The sequence below is a fragment of the Heptranchias perlo genome, chromosome 1 (assembly GCF_035084215.1).
Source record: "Heptranchias perlo isolate sHepPer1 chromosome 1, sHepPer1.hap1, whole genome shotgun sequence".
Lineage (NCBI taxonomy): Eukaryota > Metazoa > Chordata > Chondrichthyes > Hexanchiformes > Hexanchidae > Heptranchias > Heptranchias perlo.
The window spans coordinates 17,919,262-17,940,807 of NC_090325.1; the positions used below are offsets into that span (position 1 = coordinate 17,919,262).

General features: G+C 44.2%; 1 protein-coding gene across 1 annotated transcript in view; it reads right to left on the reverse strand.

Moving 5' to 3' along the window:
* Positions 1 to 217: 217 nt before the first annotated feature.
* Positions 218 to 21,546, reverse strand: part of ctnna2 (catenin (cadherin-associated protein), alpha 2) — a 1,371,619-nt gene continuing 1,350,290 nt past the window's right edge. The window contains exon 18 of the mRNA XM_067981945.1: positions 218 to 1,414. Within this exon, the coding sequence (XP_067838046.1) occupies positions 1,127 to 1,414 (288 nt within the window). The 3' untranslated portion in view covers positions 218 to 1,126. The remainder of the gene's footprint in view (positions 1,415 to 21,546) is intronic.

Consider the following 21,546-nt stretch of genomic DNA (forward strand, 5'->3'; position numbering starts at 1 on the left):
CCCGTGAAATTAAAAAAAAATCCATCCACATCTGCACCTGAGACTATGCTAATGAGCTCACCCAGAAAAACTGAGTGCACACAATGTACTTCCATTAGAGCCCAGCCATTCGGGCCGAAACTACACCAAAGGGTAAAAATCTAGGGTTCTGGATCTTCGAGGAACAAAAATAAATCTATTGCCATCAACAGAAGAAAATCACAGCAAGCCCATTGGATCAGGATGGGTGAAGAGTTTATTTGAGCTATTGGGTGGATACAAAGACAGATTAATCATCTATGGTTCAGGCAAATCAAAACTCTACATCATCCACTGTCATGTTCCACTCTAATACATCATTCACTATCTACTGGCTATCACAGCACTGTCAGTGAGTGACACGGGGCCTCTCAGGAACGTTAAGGAGTAGCTTCACAAGCGCCTCGTCCCAGTGAAACAATTCCCATAAGGTCGTGCCGGCAGCACGGCAGTCTATTTATTCTACGGGTTTTGCATGGTGAGCCGGTTTCCGGAATGCATCAGCGCAATGCGTACCGTTAAAATTCACAGCAATTAGTTGCCACTTCTGTTGTCAGTACAACTAATTACCAGGCTTCAGGGCTGTGGAATTATCACCAACACCCACAGAATAAATAAGGTTTCAGTTTTTCCTTGAAAGCACAATCCTAATATCCTAATACCGTCAAGTTATTAGTATGATTAAAAAATAAATAAAAGGCGATTGAAGTTACATGTTGTGCTTCATACTACACCAAACAGAAGGAACACATCTGCTTTATGCTTTTAATGTCCAGTATTGGATTATTTGTAACATACAAGCATAGATATTACAGCCCTATAAGCTTAACACACAGAAGATTGATCAGGTTACGAAGCTGTTCAGCCATTTTAGCTCCTTCACATTTTTTTCCTTTTTTAACAATAGCAATATTGGATTTTACATTTTTTTTAAATTCTATATTTCAAATCCAACTCCCATTCCATCATTGAATTGGTCCCAATTCATTTAGGAGTCAGTCAGTGATTTCTTTTTGCATCTTGGGAGCATCAAGCCATCTTACTTTGCTAAAATTTAGTACAGCATCATTGATCATCTCAAGGGGCTGCCGTCAAGGTTTGCACAGCTCTAGAAGGAGTCCATCGCCTTGAACTCGCTTAGGGCCTGCACCGGGGAGATGTGCTTCTTCTGGGAACCCCTCCTCACTCTAGTCTGGTACTCTTCAGGTTTCTCCCTCTTCACCAGCGGTTTTTTCTCGGGAGCTTTCATCTTCCAGGCCACCACGGGGGAGTTCACAGCGGCCGTGCCATACACCTTCTGGTATTTGGTGGAAGCCACATATGACGCCTTCACAGTTAGAACCACCGCATTCATCAGGTTCTTGGCGGCCTGGATGAGAGATGTCGCACTATCCAACTAAGAGAAAGAGAAAAGGCAGAGAAAAAGCAGAAAAGAGGATTCTGTCAGTAATTTAAAATACTGTTCTTATGTTCAACTTTCAATTTATGATTTATCATTTTCTGATAATTAAGGTTTTAATTATTGATAATATCCCTTAGTAAAAGAAAAAGACTTGAATTTATATAGTGCCTTTCATGACCTTAGGACGTCCCAAAGTGCTTTACAACCAATTAAATTTTTGAAGTGTAGTCAATATTGTAATGTAGGAAATGTGGCAGCCAAATTTGTGAACAGCAAGCTCCCACAAACAGCAATGTGATAATGACCAGATAATCTGTTTTTTGATGATGTTGGTTGAGGGATAAATATTGGCCAGGACACCAGGAAGAATTAGTGCCATGGGATCTTTTACGTCCACCTGAGAGGGCAGGCGCGACCTCAGTTTAACGTCTCATCCGAAAAATGGAATCTCCGGCAGTGTAGCACTCTCTCAGTACTGCACTGGAGTGTCAGCCTAGAGTTTTGTGCTCAAGTCTCTGGAGTGGGACTTGAACCCACAACCTTCTGATTCAGAGGCAAGAGTTAAAAGACAGTTTATTTCTGATTTTTTTACTGCTGACCTGCCTGACTGAACTATCAGACTACTGATTCAGCCACAGGGTTGATGCCGTTCCAATCTTCCATCACCAAGTGTGCCGTCTTAAAGCCACTCGACCCTAAAGCCACCCAGCTTACTTTATACCTGAGAGGGATGATCATTATAAAATTGACAAGCATGTCCTCGCTAGGAGGATAGCGCGCACTTGGAATTTCTCCTGAGCAGTATGGTGAGCAGCTCAATTCACCATAAAATATGTGAGTGCAATGCCCCCATTTTTCTCACCACAGCAGGGATAAATCCATACCCCATTGAAGAGTGGTTCCGTCAACTGAAGATGAAGAGCTCCAGCAGCGACTCCTTGCTTAGACTCAACCCAATCATGGTGGGCACCAAACCCTGCGTCAGATCAACTGAAGGTGAAACAGTCATCTAAAGCTCAATGCTTTAGTCGTGCTCTCACAGCCATCAGTGAGATACAGTGACTTTGATCTTAATCCGTTGTATACAGAGTCGCATGGAACTCACACACACCAACTGCTATCTTGGGTGTAGGAGCAGACACGTAAAAGAAAGAAAGACTTGGATTTATATAGCGCCTTTTGTGACCTCAGGACGTCCCAAAGTGCTTTACAGCCAATTAAGCACTTTTAAAGTGTAGTCACTATTGTAATGTAAAAAACACGGCAGCCAATTTGTGCTCAGCAAGATCCCACAAACAGCAATGTGATAATGACCAGATAATCTGTTCTTAATGATGTTGGCTGAAGGATAAAGACTGGCCAAGACACTGAGGTGAACTCCCATGCTCTTCTTCGAAAGAGTGCCTTGGGATCTTTTACGTCCACCCTTTATCCTGAAAATCCGGCAGGACATAAAACAGGTGGCTGACCTGCTGTCGCCCATTTCCTGCATGGCGGGAACAGATTAAACCCCCCCTCCCCGTCCTGCCTATTTGAGTTTTATTCTGAAGTTAACTTTCAGCTCTCAGGATTGGGGCACATCACATTCATTCACCTCTGGTTTAAATAAAATAATCTCTTTCATACAACAAATATGGTCAGGGCACAGTATCTGATCCACATTTGTTGTGTGAAATATATTCCATTTACATGGGAATGAATCCAGCCCAAGTTATTTTCCCAGTACTAATTGGTACATCACAAATAAATCCCCCACCCCCCCAACACTGCTATCCCAAAGGATTGGTAGGTCTAAATATTGTTTACAAATTACTTCTACAAACTTCACCAAAAGAAACAAGAACTGGGCACACTTCCCTACTAAGACCAATTAACCAGTACACATGCTCACACTCACACACCATTAAAGCATCCTCTTCCACGACCAAATGGTAACTTACAAAGTTAGTTATTGAGCTGGGGACCTCTGCTAACCATGCAAATTGGCTGCCACGAATCCTACATTACAACATTGATTACACTTCAAAAGTACTTCACTGGCTGTAAAGCACTTTGGGACGCCCTGAGGTTGTGAAAGGCGCTATATAAATGCAAGTCTTTCTTTCTTAAATACACACACACATACACACACACAGGCCACTTGCCATGCTAGATGCAACCTCACCAATACACATATAAATATAAGTCTTTCCTTTTTTTATTTTAATGTTCAAGAGCCTTATTGAAAATGTTATGCTAACAGTAGAAAGTCAGCAGGGTCAGATAGCCATTGCAGCATTGGATGTAGCACAAGCAATTGCAGAACCATCTCGTGAACAGGCACAAGAATATACCTCAATCCGAAGGGGCAAGCAATTATAACCAGCAGCCAACCACTTCACTTGCTCCTTCCATTAGGAAAGCACTAGGATAGATTCTAGAAGACACACACCCACTCAGTAAACATAATGTCACGTACAGTGATCACTTGTAAGGAGATAAACTGGTTGCACTTCAATTTAACTAGGATCCAGAGAGTTCCCTTTCTGTTGGAGGTGAACAAGGTATCAACAGGTTAAAAGATGGACATCCATTGCAGTTGATGTGATGCAGAGGACAATGATGGAGGTGTCGTCTTGAGCACTACATTGTGTACATGTGGATAGGACTGTCAGCGACTTAGCCTAATGTATAGTCTATTAGCCACCGGGGTTTGACTCTTCAGCCTGGACTTTCCAATCAGCTTGGGGGCTGAAGGAAGTGCTCACCCATTTTTGGGTGGTTGCATCAAATGAGGTGAAAATCAAGTCATACATTCAATTTGCTGTCATTTCTGCCTCATTTACGCTGATGGTACAGGAGGGTTGCTAGGCACTAGGCGGAACAGAAGTTGAAGAATCCAGCATCAATGTTGACAGCTTCAGTTTAAAGCTTATTTCAGACTCATTTTTGGAGTTTCATTCCTGCTTTTGCCAAGTACTTTGACATGTGTATTTGTGTCAGTTACTGTGGGGCTATCACTCCCCTCCCCCCTCCTCGTTTCACATCAGCAATGAAATGAACTGAAGAGGATTCTCTGTTCACTCCTAGACATGCTAGAAATTTACCTAGGTGTTTAGACAAGTGAAAATACCCTATGGGACATAGGGAGCTGGACTCATCTACGAGAGTGGTCTGAGATGTGGCAGGCAAAAGAAACTAGAATAAAAAAAGTCGAGAAAACAAAACATGTAAACAGTGTCTTTCCAACATGAACCATTTTATAGGGACTAGCTCAAAGCTTAACACATTCCTGCCGAGAGACTCAGGGAATCTCACCTTCAGATCGTTTGAATACACTTCAATCAATTTCAACCCTTTAATGAAGTTCTTGCACATTTTGTCTGAGGGCACTCTGGCACAAATTCAGTTTCATGAAGATGTTACATCACGATGCCATCACATACGCACGCCCTTTCTGCATACATTTTGTGCGCCATGATGTCATTGACTGCTGACATCATGATGCAAATACATTGCGGATGCAGAGTGGCCAACTTGTCACGGCCACTCCGCGCATGTGTTTTCCCTTGGAACACACTTTGCCAGCGGCACGGCTTAATGGTCAATTTGGGAGTGTACTGCTCTCCCACTACCTGGCCTGTACTATAAAAGGCCCTCAACTATTACCGCAAATTAAAAGAACAAGTTTGCTTGAAGCCTGAATGTAATTTCCGGCCAGAAGATGTCAGGATCAGTGATGTGTGCCTTTAGTAGGATGCCTCCAGTAATTCGGGCCCTTACTGTGAATGAACTACAAGTACTTACTCGGCTGCTTTTATATTGTTCTTTTAATTTAGATTACGCAAGCCCTGTGATTTGGAGCCAGCTCCTATGTACCAGGCAGTCTAAATCAGTTCTCAGTAGCCCAGCAGCAGGCTCGTGGACTCAACAAACAGCATAAAAGTAGTTATTGGTTCAAAGTATCTCACTGAGCCATAGGCAGAGTGAATGCAGCTTGCTGGACCAGTCCTAATTACATTTATTGGTGAGATTGCATCTAGCACGGTAAGTGGCCTGTTTGCATGTGTTGTGCGGTGACTTAATTTTCCATTAGAAAAACCTGTCTTTTCATTTCTTAGATGCTGACAACCTGCTGTGTACTTCCAGCATTTTATTTCCAAGTTTTTTTTTGTTCACAGTTGCTTTGGGGAATCACACCTTTTTTTGGTTTTGAACTGGTGAGTCCGCTTTTTTTTTATTGTTTATACGATGGTAATAGGACATCCAGGATTTTCCTCTATTTCCTAGGACAGATTCGGGAAATGTCCAGGCAAGGGGGGCGGGGGGGCAGAGACCTGTTACATTAGACCCCTGCCCATTTTTGATTCAGATGTGTTTTCCGGTGTCACTTCTGATGGAAGCCTCTGCCCAAATAAGGGTGGGTGTATTTAAATGAGGCGCGAATGCCATGGTCGTCACCACCTGAGTTACGCTGGATGTTACATAGATTACATAGAACATACAGCACAGAAACATGCCATTCGGCCCAACAGGTCTTTGCCGGTGTTTATGTCCCACACAAGCCTTCTTGCTCCCTACTTCATCTAACCCTATCAGCATATCTTTCTATTTCTTTCTCCCTCATGTGTTTACCTAGTTTCCCCTAAATGCATCTCTGCTAGTCGCCTCAACTACTCCTTGTGGTAGTGAGTTCCACATTCTTATCAATCTCTGGGTGAAAAAGTTTCTCCTGAATTCCCCATTAGATTTATGGCCCCTGGTTCTGGTCTCCCCGCAGGTGGAAACATCTTCTCTATGTCTACCCTATCAAACCCTTTCATAATCTTAAAGACCTCTATCAACTCACCCCTCAGTCTTCTCTTTTCTAGAGAAAGGAAGCCTAGCCTGCACAATCTTTCCTGATAGGTATAACCTCTCAATTCTGGTATCATCCTAGTAAATCTTTTCTCCAGTGTCTCTATTCCATTTCATAATATAGAGACCAGAACGGTTCACAATACTCCAAGTGTGGTCTAACCAAGGTTCTGTACAGGTTTGGATTTATTAGTACATACGAACAAACAAACATACGAATTAAGAGCAGGAGTAGGCCATTTGGCCCCTCGAGCCTGCTCTGCCATTTGATAAGATCATGGCTGATCTGATTGTGACCTCAACCCTACTTTCCCGTCTACCTACTTTAACCTTTGACTCCCTTGTTAATCAGGAATCTATCTAACTCAGCCTTAAAAATATTCAATGACCCTGCCTCCACCGCTCTCTGGGGAAGGGAGTTCCACAGACTCACGACCCTCTGAGAGAAAAAATTTCTCCTCATCTCCGTCTTAAATGGGAGACCCCTTATTTTTAAACTGTGGCCCCTAGTTCTAGTCTCTCCCACAAGGGGAAACATCCTCTCAGCATCTACCCCTTCTAGTCCCCTCAGGATCTTATATGTTTCAATAAGATCACCTCTCATTCTTCTAAACTCCAGTGTATACAGGCCCAACTTGTCCAACCTTTCCTCATAAGATAACCCCCTCATCCCAGGAATCAGTCGAGTGAACCTTCTCTGAACAGCCACTAAAGCAATTATGTCCTTTCTTAAATAAGGAGACCAAAATTGCACACAGTATTCTAGATGTGGTCTCACCAATGCCCTGTACAACTGTAGCAAAACATCTCTACTTTTATATTCCATTCCTCTTGCAATAAATGACAACATTCCATTTGCCTTCCTAATCACTTGCTGTACCTGCATACTAACTTTTTGTGATTCATGTACTAGGACACCTCGATCCTTCTGTATCTCAGAGTTCTGCAATCTCTCTCCATTTAAATAATATACTGCTTTTCTATTCCTCCTGCCAAAGTGGACAAGTTCACATTTTCCCACATTATATTCCATCTGACAAATTTTTGCCCACTCACTTAACCTATCTCTATCCCTTTGCAGATTCCTTATGTCCTCATCACAACTTACTTTCCTACCTACCTTTGTGTCATCAGCAAATTTAGCAACCATACATTCGGTCCCTTCATCCAAGTCATTGATATAGATTGTAAATAGTTGAGGCCCAATCATGATCCCTGTGGTACTCCACTCGTTACATCTTGCCAACCTGAAAATGACCCATTTATTCCTACTCTCTGTTTCCTGTTAGCTAACCAATCCTTTATCCATGTTAATATGTTACCCCCTACACCATGAGCTCTTATTTTGTGTAGTAGCCTTTGATGTGGCACCTTGTCAAAAGCCTTCTGGAAATCCAAGTACACCACATCCACAGGATCCCCTTATCCACGTTGCTTGTTACTTCCTCAAAGAACTCTAATAAATTAGTCAAACACGATTTCCCTTTCACAAGGCCGTGTTAACTCTGCCTGATTGCATTAGTGAATCTCTTATATTTATGGCCCCTAGTTCTGGTCTCCCCCAACAAGTTGAAACATCTTCTCTATGTCTACCCTGTCAAACTGTTTCATAATCTTAAAGACCTCTATCAGGTCACCCCTCAGTCTTCTCCTTTCTAGGGAAAATGGCCCCAGTCTGATCAATTTTTCCTGATAGTTATGTTAGGAATGCCTGTTTAAAAAAAACAGGCATCCAACGTTGCTAGGCGAGGCACGAGGCAAGAAATATTTTAAACGGCCACAGCAGGACTGCAATTGACTGAGGGACTGCGGAGCACCAATTCCACATTGCTTCAGCATAACATCTTCTTAGCAGGCGGCAACAGGGATTTGGTTTTGGAAGCTGCTCGCCCCTTTAACCTGCTGCGCACACCTGACTCCTGCGTCGGCCATTTTTGCGCTCTAGCCTGCTGCTGAGCTCCCAAGTGCACCCGTCAATATCGCGTGGAGTCCACTGAAATTAGGTAAATGGGTCTAACCCTCGGGAAAACACATCAGGATCAGCTCCGGCTACGCAAAAAACTCATCCCACTTTAGTTGCACGGCATTTTGCTGACTGGGAAAATCTTGGTCTCAATGTCTGTATTGTGTTACAAATGTTCATTTTATCCACTCTTCTGTCATGTCTCATGATGTGGAGGCATTAGTCATCAATGTTCTTATCATTTGAAAAGCAAAGATCGGAACTCAAGAAGGCATGATCCCAACCTCTGCCCTGTGCCCAATTCTGGACTTGTTCAAAGATGCCAATTTTGATTTTTCTGTCTCTCAAGAAAATTAATTTATCCAACTGATGGCCGTGCCTTCAGCCGTCTAGGCCGCAAGCTCTGGAATTCCCTCCCTAAACCTCTCCGCCTCGCCATCTTTCCTCCTTTAAGATGCTCCTTAAATTGTCACTAAGAGTGGGGGGAGAGTCAGGAGAACTTTCTTTTGTGCAGAGTTGTCAGAGAATGAAATGCTTTAACACAGGGCATAATTGAGGCAGAGTTCAATGCCTTTTAAGCAGAAGTTGGGTAAGTATTTGAAGCAGAGGAAGTTACAGGATAGTGGGATTGGTTTTGGAGTGCTTTAATGATTCGTGACCCAATCTTCTCCCATTTTTCTTCCTTTTTTCCTGAAGGTGAAAGTGCACAGCTGAGCCCGATCTTATTCTCACCCAGCATCCACACATGAACACCAGACAGGGCAGCAATCAGCACCAGGAACCCTGGCTGATTTTTTCCGAGTCCAGATGCACTGAGGCAAATTGCAGCTCTCAAACCATCACTGTGGCTGACCCTGGGGGGCATTCTGTCTCTGTATGGCTCAGAACTACACTGGACTTTGGCCCATTAAACTGGTTTGAGGCTGCCCAGGCTCATTTCATTCAGGACCCATACAGCTAGCAGAGAGAAGAGAATTTGATCCCATTAACCTTGGCTGAATTTGAACCAGGGCCCTGGGGTGAGCAGCCAGTGTCTAACCCAGTAATAATTATTCTAATCACAAACTGGAATGAAATTCAAAAGCTGTTACAAAAGAAAAATATTGAATTGCAGGGACACAACTGCTGTTAATTTCAACTGCTGTGTGCTTGAAAGGGATGTCTGATCATTAAGAAACTTCAATTTCTACAGGATCAGTTGTAATATCACATGTCTGTCTTGTCGGAAATGCAGCTCGTTTTGATATGATTTTGCCAAAAGGTTAACTTCTGCTGCAAATGAATGCAGGTAGATGACGCTATGTTGCTACTGAAATGCTGCCTCACAACTGTCAGGGGAAAAAAGAAAGTCAAATCTGTGAGCTTTCGAGTGGATTTCAAGCCTGCTAATGAGCCTCATGAATCTTGTAAAGCACAGTTAAGTTACTGCACATAATCAAAGAACAAGAGAATCTTTCCCCTTTTACCAAAGGCATTGACTCTTGTTGAGGACAGTTCCACGGACATTAGGTAGCAGTTTGCCAATGCATCCAGTTTTCATGTAGGAGTCTAGGCAGTGAGGATGAAAGGCTATTCCACTATTGGAGGGGGGGGGGGTGCTATTGCAGCCATGGCCCCAAATTTCACCCCGACATCAAGCCATATAGACTTTCATCGTGGGAGAGTCAGAGAAAGCAATCAGGAATGGGTACCATGGCTGAATTTTTTCTTCCCCACCCCCTCCCCAGGGCTACTTAGGCCAACTGCAGTACCCCAACCGCTAGCACAGGCTGGCGATCAAGCTTCATAACCTTCTGGTCTGTATAACTCAGCACTGCACTGGGTCGTTGGTTTGCCATGCTAAGAACTGAGCGTGTTTTTTTATCGTTATTAAATAATTTGAGCGATGGGTGGTAATTCCAGTGAAAAATTACAGGAATTTAAAACTGATTAAGAGAATCATGCTAATTACTTTCTGTTTACAGTATGACTTGTGCCATATGGTTGCTGAGGATTTCTCAATTAGTCGGTCAGGCGGTTACTGTTCATTAGAGCCGGTCAAACTCTAATATGACAAAACAGAATGAACGCACCGACTAATTTGGTTCTGTTGGGTTTTATTTTCACTGCCAACGTATGGATGTTCCAGCACCAGACCGGCCAAATGAGCAAGCAGATGGCCCAGGAGCGCTGAGCTTGATTGCAAGAGATGTGCAGTCGGCGCGCGTGCACGCGCACACACACACACACACACACACGCACACACATCAGACAGGGGGTTTAAAAAGGTGAAATTGGGTGTTTGGAATAATGTTGTTGAGATTGGAGCTGCCAAGACCAACACCAGACAGGGGCAGGGCAGAGGGTGGAATCGCAGCTTGCTTTGCTCGTGATGAAATTTAATTGAAAAGCCTGACCGCACTAATGAGTAAGGTCTCTGCATCATAAGATACAGAAGCAAAGCGAAAAATACAGACTTCTATCTATTTGAAACATTTAATGACTGAGTGCCTGGCTTTGCATTTTAAAATCTCGGGCTTAAAAGTGGACAGACGATAACTGAGGTGAATTTCGAAACCTATAACTTTGCAAATATAATTTCTTAAGAAACTCGATGAGCATTTATGTGCCAGAAATTAGATGGGGTGTGTCCAAACCGTTTGTCTTTGTGGGCCGGACAGTGTACATATGGAGCCTCACCGACTGTATGTACACTGTGGAGATTTCAACTTGCTGTCACGAACGGATCTTGGTGTTCTGATTTAAGATGTATCCAGCAAAGCGATAACAGCATCAAAAAGAACCCTTTTCAAAGCTCCAGGCCAAAGAAATTCAAAAAGAATAAGCTAGCAAATAAGAAATACAAGTGCACATTGGACTGAGTTGACTAGGGTTCGAGAGATGGACTGGCAGGGCTCAGGGAACTACTAGTGGCCCACAGACTGCGGTTTGGGCACTTGTGAATTAGAGCACTGTTGCAACAAGATGAATTGCTTGGGCTAAGCAACTGTAGGCAGCTTAGATATAAGGGGTAATTATGACTTTGGGTGATAGTGTAAAATGGGCGTTATGGATTCAGCCGCCCGTTATACATCTCTCCCGATTTTCATTTGCATTGGTTTCAAATGGAAATGAAAATCGGAAGAGATGTGTAACGGGCGGCTGGATCCATATCGCCTATTTTACACTATCACCCAAAGTCAAAATTACCCCCATTGACTCCAAATACAGAGCTATCTAGAACTGAACAATGACCTGTATACACACATGCACACACATATATAATATTGTATCGAGCACAAGCCACCATGGGAACTGGTGAACACTGAGTGAGTGATTCAGCAGACTTTTGGGATTATATGGAATAAAGCTGCAGGCTTCTCCTCCTCGAGAACCAGAGAGCTACAACAATGATAAAGGAGCTGCAGAGAAACAGCCATTCGAGAGGAGGTGATCCATCGTTTGCTTTGAGTTCAAATTTTCACCAGTGAAGTTCCCGTGTGACAGAGAGATACAGAATGAGGCACTATTGGGCATCCAAAATAGTTAAAGGGGGACAAGTGTGATAATGTTTTATAAAGGATCGCTTTGTTTTAAACACTTCCATCTTGTCAAACAAAAGCCTCTTTACGGGGTAGTCTGACCTTGCACTGCTGAAAGAACTAATGTGTGTTAACCCATCAATATAACAAAGGTCGGTTGGAAAAGGCACTGATCACAGTCTTTAGTGCCGCTGAGCTATGCATTATGCATTTGTATGAAGGTATGTCACAAGTTGTTAGAGAACGAAGGAAGGAACAACTGCGATGTTGCCCTCCCGAGAATGAAAAGAGCTTTGTGTGACTCTCTCCTGCCCTTTTACAAGAGAGATGTGACATATTGATAGTTTAATAGGCTCCCAGGAGGAGATGTGTTAAGCAAAACATGAAAAAGGATTTTAAAGTCGTGTCTGTCTTTACAGTCGAAAGTGATGAAGTAGATGTTATAAATGGGGGGGTTGGGGGTATAGGGATAGGGGAGCGCATTTGCTCAGTTCTCGCTCACCAGGTTTAAGCAGGTGTAGTAGATATAGGCCACGCTTAGCATTTGAGACCTGATATTTTCCATATTTCTCTCTTGTCCTTCTGCACAGAACATGAAGGTCAAGACGATCATTGTCAGGGAGGGTACAGAGCACTGGAACACCATGGAACGGTTGAATTTGTGCCCATGATCCCTTGCACAACAATGTGCTGAACCCATGTCATGCTGCCTTGGGGAGGGGAAACCAGGGAGGGAGAGAAAACTTGAGAGAAAGTCATCCCTGGTCTGCTCATGTACTTTTCCAATGTGATTCATATATTTAAAAAGGGAGACAGAACCAGTCCAGGGAACTATAGACCAATTAGCTTAACGTCGGTGGTAGGAAAGATAATGGAATCTTTACTCAAAGATGTAATAGAAAAGCATCTAGAAACCGAAAATAAAAAGAATAGTCAGCACGATTTCAAAAGGGAAGGCCATGCTTGACCAACCTTATTGAATTCTTTGAAGAAGTAACAGAAAGAGTAGACAAGGGTAATGTAGTAGATGTAACATATTTGGATTTTCAAAAGGCTTTCTATAAGGTACCGCATGGTAGACTCATGACTAAGGTCAGAGCGTGTGGAGTCAGGGGACAAGTCGCAGAATGGATAGCAAGCTGGCTACAAAACAGAGAACAGAATACGGGTTAAAGGTAGTTACTCAGACCAGCAAAAGGTGGGAAGTGGTGTTCCACAGGGATTGGTGCTGGGACCACTGTTGTTCACCATTTACATAAACGATTTGGACTTGGGAATCGGAAATACAACACCAAAATTTGAGGACAACATCAAATTGGGGGTACAGTTAACAATGAGGAGGACTGCGACAAAATACAGGAAGACATTAATAAACTTGCAGAATAGGCATGTAATTGGCAAATGAATTTCAATATAGGTAAGTGTGAGGTATTACATTTTGGTAGGAAGAATAATGGGGCCACATACTGCTTGGATAGTAAGAGTCTAAATAGGGTAGAGGAGCAGACGGATCTTGGGGTCCAGGTACATAAATCATTAAAATTAGTGACACAAGTTAATAAGGCCATAAAAAAAGCAAATTAAAACTGGGGTTAATTTCTAGAGCGATAGAATTGAAAAGCAGAAAAGTTATGTTAAACTTATATAGAACCTTGGCTAGACCTCACTTGGAGTATTGTGAACATTTCTGGTCTCCATCTTGTAAAAAGGATATAGAGGCACTGGAGAAGGTGCAAAAAAGATTTACTAGGATGATACCAGGACTGAGAGGTCATACCTATCAGGAAAGATTGTACAGGCTGGGGCTCCTTTCTCTAGAAAAGAGAGGACTGAGGGGTGACCTGATAGAGGTCTTTAAGATTATGAGAGGGTTTGATAAGGTTGACGTAGGGAGGATGTTTCCACTTGAGGGGAGACCAGAACTAGGGACCATAAATAGAAGATAGTCACTAATAAATTCAATAGGGAATTCAGGAGACATTTCTTCATCCACAGAGTGGTTAGAATGTGGAACTCGCTACCACAAGAAGTAGTTGAGGCAACTAGCATAGATGCTTTTAAGGAGAAGCTAGATAAGCACATAAGGGAGAAAGGAATAGAAGGATATGCTGATAGGGTTAAATGAGATGGGGAGGGAGGAGGTTCGTGTGGAGCATAAAACACCAGCATAGATCTGTTGGGCCGAATGGCCTGTTTCTGTGCTGTACATTCTATGTAAGTTATAGAGTGTCACTGGCATGGTGGAGGTGCTGTGCTAACACTACCAGGTTTTACAGTGCCTATCACCAAACTACATTTTTCCAGGTGGCAGGCAGTGACTAGTGGGGTACTGCAGGGATCAGTGTTTGGGCCCCAACTATTCACAATATATATCAATGATTTGGATGAGGGAATGGTATGTAACATTTCCAAGTTTGCAGATGACACAAAGCTGGGGTGGAATGTGAGCTGTAAGGAGAATGCAAAGAGGCTCCAGTGTGATTTAGACAAGTTGGGTGAGTGGGCAAGAACATGGCAGATGCAGTATAACGTGGATAAATGTGAGGTTATCCACTTTGGTTGTAAAAACAGAAAGGCAGAATATTATCTGAATGGTGATAGATTGGGAAAAGGGGAGGTGCAACGAGACCTGGGTGTCCTTGTACACCAGTCGCTGAAAGCGAGCATTCAGGTGCAGCAAGCGGTTAGGAAGGCGAATGGTATGTTGTCCTTCATTGCAAGAGGATTTGAGAACAGGAGCAGGGATGTCTTACTGCAGTTGTACAGGGCCTTGGTGAGACCACATCTGGAGTATTGTGTGCAGTTTTGGTCTCCTTATCTGAGGAAGGATGTCCTTGCCATGGAGGGAGTGCAACGAAGGTTTACCAGACTGATTCCTGGGATGGCAGGACTGACGTATGAGGAGAGATTGGGTGGACTAGGCCTATATTCACTAGAGTTTAGAAGAATGAGAGGTGATCTCATCGAAACGTATAAAATTCTAACAGGACTAGACGGACTAGATGCAGGGAGGATGTTCCCGATGGCTGGGGAGTCCAGAACCAGGGGTCACAGTCTCAGGATACGGGGTATGCCATTTAGAACCGAGATGAGAAAAAATTTCTTCACTCAGAGGGTGGTGAACCTGTGGAATTCTCTACCACAGAAGGCAGTGGAGGCCAATTCATTAGATGTAGTCAAGAAGGAGATAGATATATTTCTTAATGCTAAAGGGATCAAGGGATATGGGGAAAAAGTGGGAACAGGGTACTGAGTTAGACGATCAGCCATGATCATTTTGAATGGCGGAGCAGGCTCCTATTTTCTATGTTTCTATGTTTCTACCTCATGAATGGTATCTGCAATAAAAAGAAGTAGAGATATTGCAGTACGTAATCACTTACATGATTGTGTGTGTTCCAAATTGTTATGTCAAAATCCTCTCAGGATCAATAGTAACTAAAGGATGATTGCATAGAAACAGGAGTAGGCCATTCAGCCCCCGACCCTATTCCACCATTCAATTAGATCATGGCTGATCTGCACCTCAACTCCATTTACACGCCTTTGCTCCATATCCCTTAATACTGTTACGTAACAAAAATCTCAGTCTTGAAAATTTTAATTGACCCAGCATTCACAGCCTTTAGGCGGACCAAGTTCCAGATTTCCACTACCATTTGTGTGAAAAAGGTAACTGGCCTAGCTCTAATTTTAAGATTGTGCCCTTTTGTTCTGATTCCCATACCAGAGGAAATAGTTTCTCTGTATCTATCGAAATCCTTATTCATAATCGATTAGATCACCCCTCAACCATCTAAACTCAAGGGAATACAAGCCAAGTTTATGCAATCTGTCCTCATAATTTAACCCTTTAAGCCCCGGTATCATTCTGGTGAATCCGCACAGTACCCCCTCCAAGGACAATATATCCTTCCTGAGGTTCGGTACCCAAAACTGAGGCAGTACTCTAAATGGGGTCGGACCAAGGCTCTGTCCAATTGAAACATTACTCCCTCACTTTTGAATTTCAATCTCCTTGAGATAAAGGCCAACATTCCATTCCTATGTTTTGTACCTGTGCACTCGGTTTTAGTGATTTCTGTACCTGGACACCTTCGCTCCTCCACAGTTCCTAGTCTCTCACCATGAAGAAAATATTACGATTTGCCTTTCTCGGATTCAAAGTGGATGACCTCATACTTCCCCACACTGAACTCCATCTGCCATAGTTTTGCCCACTCACTAAGTCTATCTATTTCCCTTTGTAACCTCCTTTCCCAATCCACACAACTCACTGTGCCATCTAACTTAGTATCATCTGTAACCTTGTATATATAACTCTCTATTCCTTCATCCAAGTCATTAATATATGTGGTGAAAAGCTGAGGCCCAAGTACAGATTCCTGGGGACACCAGTAATCACATCCTGCTAATCAGAGAACCCTTTATTCCTGCTCTTTGTCTGCTTCATCCCAACCAATTGCCAATCCATGTCACAAGGTTACTTCGATTTCTGTGCGCTCTCATTTTTTCTAATAATCTCTTGTGTGGTCACTATGTCTCTGATGATAGATTCCTGTAACTTCCCCACGATTGATATTAAACTGACGGGTCTGTAATTATCTGGCTTCTTTCCCCCTCCCTTCTTAAATAATGGAATAACATTTGCAATTTTCCAATCCAAAGGCACAATTCCTGAATCGAGAGCGCTTTGGAAAATTATGACAAACGCATCTGCAATTTCCTTACCCATTTCTTTTAATACTCTGGGTGGAAATCATGAAATCCTGGAGATTTTAAGTCCCATTATTTTCTCCTTTACCATTTTTTTTACTTATATTAAATCCATTAAGTTCCTCCACTTGATTTATTTTTAGGTTCCCGCTGGTATTTTCTCCTCTTCCTCCACCATGAGTAAAAGTACTCATTTAATAAGTCTGCCATTTCCTTATTGTTCTGCATCAGTCTTAAATGGCTCCACATTCCCTTAATATATTGATAAAAACTTTTGCTGTTAGGTTTTATATCCCTTGCAAGTTTTTATTCATTTTCCCTTTTTGCACTTCTTATTATTTTCTTTGTATCCTTTTGTTGCTTTTTAAAGCTCTGCTGGATTTCCACTTTTCATTCCATTTGTGTAAACCTTTTCTTTTAGCCTGATACTGTCTCTTACCTCATTTATTGTCCATGATTGCTTGACGACATGAGTGGAGACTTTGCCTTTTAGAGGTATGTACTGATTTTGTATTGTACCAAATATTTCTTTGAATACTTCTCACTGTTTGTCTGTAGGTTTACCCACGAACAGTTCAGCCCAGTTTACTGTGGTCAATTTATTTCTCATCCTTTCGAAGTTTGCCTTACTTAAATTTAAAACTTTAGTTTATGATCCTCCCTCCTCCCTCTCAAACCTAATATAAAATTCAATCATATTATGGTCACTATTTGCACGATGTTCCCTTATTGTCAGATTGTTAACAAATTCTGGTTCATTACTCATCGCTAAATCCAGTATGGCCAGTTCGCTTATCGGTTCTAAAATATATTGTTCTAGAAAATTGTACAAAATATATTCTAGAAATTCATTGCCTTTACTACTTGAGCTGTTCTGCTTCTCTCTATGTGAAAATTAAATCTCCCATTATAACCACTTTGTTTTTGCTACATGCTTCCATGATCTCCGTATTTATACATCCCCCACTACATCACTACTATCAGAAGGTCAAAAGACAACTCCTACCAGAGTCTTGCGTCTTTTGCTGTTCCTTAACTCTGCCCATAGTGTTTCCACTGCCCAATCACCCTTACTGAATTACCTTCTTTCTGCCTGGGTAATTGTGTCTTTTATCAAATATTGCCACTCCCTCATCTCTCCCAATTTCTCTGTCTTTCCTGAAGATCCTGTCGCCTGGAATAATTGGCACCCAATCATGCTCAGGTTGTAGTCAGGGGGGAAAATGTAACCGGTAATCCCGGAAGTACGGGTGTCCCAGACGTCCTTACGATTATAACTTAAGGAGGCTTTTCATTTCTTTTTTGTAGGTTTCCCACCCGACAGGCTAGCCAGATTGACAGGCTGGCCGTGAGTTGGACAGGAGAATAGCCAGGGAGTAGATGGGGGGGGGGGGGGGGGGGGGGGGGGGGGGGGGGTCGGTCATCGGGGGGGGTCGGTCATCGGGGTGGGGGGGGTCGGTCATCAGGAGGGTCAGGGGTCATCAGGGGGGGTCGATCATCGGGTGGGTCGGAGATCATTGGGGGGATCGGTCTTCGGGGGGAGTCGGTCACTGGGGGAGTCAGCGGGATCGGGGGTCATCGGGGGGTCGGTCATCGGGGAGAGTCACCGGGGTTGGTGGTCACTGGTGGGGGAGGGGGGTTGTTCATCGGGGGGTCGGGATCGGGGTCCTCTGAGGGGGTCGGGTTCATTGGGGGAGTCATCAGGGTCATCGGGGAGGGTCGGAGAATGTGGGGGGGGTTGGAAATCGAGGGGGGATTCAGAGATCGTGGGGGGGGGATTGGAGATTGTGGGGGGATTTGTTTTTTTTTATTCGTTCACGGGATGTGGGCGTCGCTGGCAATGCCAGCATTTATTGCCCATCCCTAATTGCCCTTGAGAAGGTGGTGGTGAGCCGCCTTCTTGAACTGCTGCAGTCCGTGTGGTGACGGTTCTCCCACAGTGCTGTTAGGAAGGGAGTTCCAGGATTTTGACCCAGCGACAATGAAGGAACGGCGATATATTTCCAAGTCGGGATGGTGTGTGACTTGGAGGGGAACGTGCAGGTGGTGTTGTTCCCATGTACCTGCTGCTCTTGTCCTTCTAGGAGGTAGAGGTCGCGGGTTTGGGAGGTGCTGTCGAAGAAGCCTTGGCGAGTTGCAGCAGTGCATCCTGTGGATGGTGCACACTGCAGCCACAGTGCGCCGGTGGTGAAGGGAGTGAATGTTCAGGGTGGTGGATGGGGTGCCAATCAAGCGGGCTGCTTTATCTTGGATGGTGTCGAGCTTCTTGAGTGTTGTTGAAGCTCCACTCATCCAGGCAAGTGGAGAGTATTCCATCACACTCCTGACTTGTGCCTTGTAGATGGTGGAAAGGCTTTGGGGAGTCAGGAGGTGAGTCACTCGCTGCAGAATACCCAGCCTCTGACCTGCTCTCGTAGCCACAGTATTTATATGGATTGTCCAGTTGAGTTTCTGGTCAATGGTGACCCCCAGGATGTTGATGGTGGGGGATTCGGCGATGGTAATGCCGTTGAATGTCAAGGGGAGGTGGTTAGACTCTCTCTTGTTGGAGATGGTCATTGCCTGGCACTTGTCTGGCGCGAATGTTACTTGCCACTTATGAGCCCAAGCCTGGATGTTGTCCAGGTCTTGCTGCATGCGGGCTCGGACTGCTTCATTATTTGAGGGGTTGCGAATGGAACTGAACACTGTGCAGTCATCAGCGAACATCCCCATTTCTGACCTTATGATGGAGGGAAGGTCATAGAGTCATAGAGTTATACAGCACGGATAGAGGCCCTTCGGCCCATCGTGTCCGCGCCGGCCATCAGCCCTGTCTACTCTAATCCCATATTCCAGCATTTGGTCCGTAGCCTTGTATGCTATGGCATTTCAAGTGCTCATCCAAATGCTTCTTGAATGTTGTGAGGGTTCCTGCCTCCACAACCCTTTCAGGCAGTGAGTTCCAGACTCCAACCACCCTCTGGGTGAAAAAGTTCTTTCTCAAATCCCCTCTAAACCTCCCGCCTTTTACCTTGAATCTATGTCCCCTTGTTATAGAACCCTCAATGAAGGGAAAAAGCTCCTTAGTATCCATCCTATCTGTGCCCCTCATAATTTTGTACACCTCAATCATGTCCCCCCTCAGCCTCCTCTGCTCCAAGGAAAACAAACCCAATCTTCCCAGTCTCTCTTCATAGCTGAAGCGCTCCAGCCCTGGTAACATCCTGGTGAATCTCCGCTGCACCCTCTCCAAAGCGATCACATCCTTCCTGTAGTGTGGCGACCAGAACTGCACACAGTACTCCAGCTGTGGCCTAACCAGTGTTTTATACAGCTCCATCATAACCTCCTTGCTCTTATATTCTATGCCTCGGCTAATAAAGGCAAGTATCCCATATGCCTTCTTTACCACCTTATCTACCTGTTCCGCCGTCTTCAGGGATCTGTGAACTTGCACACCAAGATCCCTCTGACCCTCTGTCTTGCCTAGGGTCCTCCCATTCATTGTGTATTCCCTTGCCTTGTTAGTCCCTCCAAAGTGCATCACCTCGCACTTTTCCGGGTTAAATTCCATTTGCCACTGTTCCGCCCATCTGACCAACCCATCTATATCGTCCTGCAGACTGAGGCTATCCTCCTCGCTATTTACCACCCTACCAATCTTTGTATCATCAGCGAACTTACTGATCATACCTTTTACATTCATATCCAAGTCGTTAATGTAGACCACAAACAGCAAGGGACCCAGCACCGATCCCTGTGGTACCCCACTGGCCACAGGCTTCCAGTCACAAAAACAACCTTCGACCATCACCCTCTGCCTTCTGCCACTAAGCCAGTTTTGTATCCAAAGTGCCAAGGCACCCTGGATTCCATGGGCTCGTACCTTCTTGACCAGTCTCCTGTGGGGGACTTTATCGAAGGCCTTACTGAAATCCATGTATACCACATCCACTGCGTTACCCGCATCCACACGCCTAGTCACCCCCTCAAAAAATTCAATCAAATTAGTCAGACATGATCTTCCCTTGACAAAGCCATGTTGACTATCCCTGATTAATCCTTGCTTCTCCAAGTGGAGACTAATTTTGTCCTTCAGAATTTTTTCCAATAATTTTCCTACCACTGATGTTAGGCTCACTGGCCTGTAGTTCCCCGGTTTCTCCCTACTCCCCTTCTTGAATAATGGTATTACATTAGCGGTTCTCCAGTCCTCTGGCACATCCCCTGTGGCCAGAGAGGTTCTGAATATATGTGTCAGAGCCCCCGCAATCTCCTCCTTTGCCTCACACAGTAGCCTGGGATACATTTCGTCCGGGCCTGGGGATTTATCCATTTTTAGGCCTGCTAAAACCGCCAATACCTCCTCCCGCTCGATGTTAATATGTTCGAGTATATCACAGTCCCCCTGCCGTATTTCTATGTCTACGTCGTCCTTCTCCATAGTGAAAACAGATGCAAAAAATTCATTTAGAACCCCTCCTACATCTGCCGGCTCCACACACAGATTGCCATTTTTGTCCCTAATGGGCCCTATTTTTTCCCTAGTCATCCTCTTACCCTTAATATACTTATAAAACATCTTAGGATTTTCCTTTATTTTGCTCGCCAGTGTTATTTCATGGCCCCTCCTTGATCTCCTAATTTCTTTTTTAAGGTCATTGATGAAGCAGCTGAAGATGGTTGGGCCGAGGACACTGCCCTGAGGAACTCCTGCAGCAATGTCCTGGGGCTGAGATGATTGGCCTCCAACAACCACTAACATCTTCCTTTGTGCTAGGTATGACTCCAGCCACTGGAGAGTTTTCCCCCTGATTCCCATTGACTTCAATTTTACTCGGGCTCCTTGGTGCCACACTTGGTCAAATGCTGCCTTGATGTCAAGGGCAGTCACTCTCACCTCACTTCTGGAATTCAGCTCTTTTGTCCATGTTTGGACCAGGGCTGTAATGAGGTCTGGAGCCGAGTGGTCCTGGCGGAACCCAAACTGAGCATCGGTGAGCAGGTTATTGGTGAGTAAGTGCCGCTTGATAGCACTTTCGACGACACCTTCCATCACTTTGCTGATGATTGAGAGTAGACTGATGGGGCGGTAATTGGCTGGATTG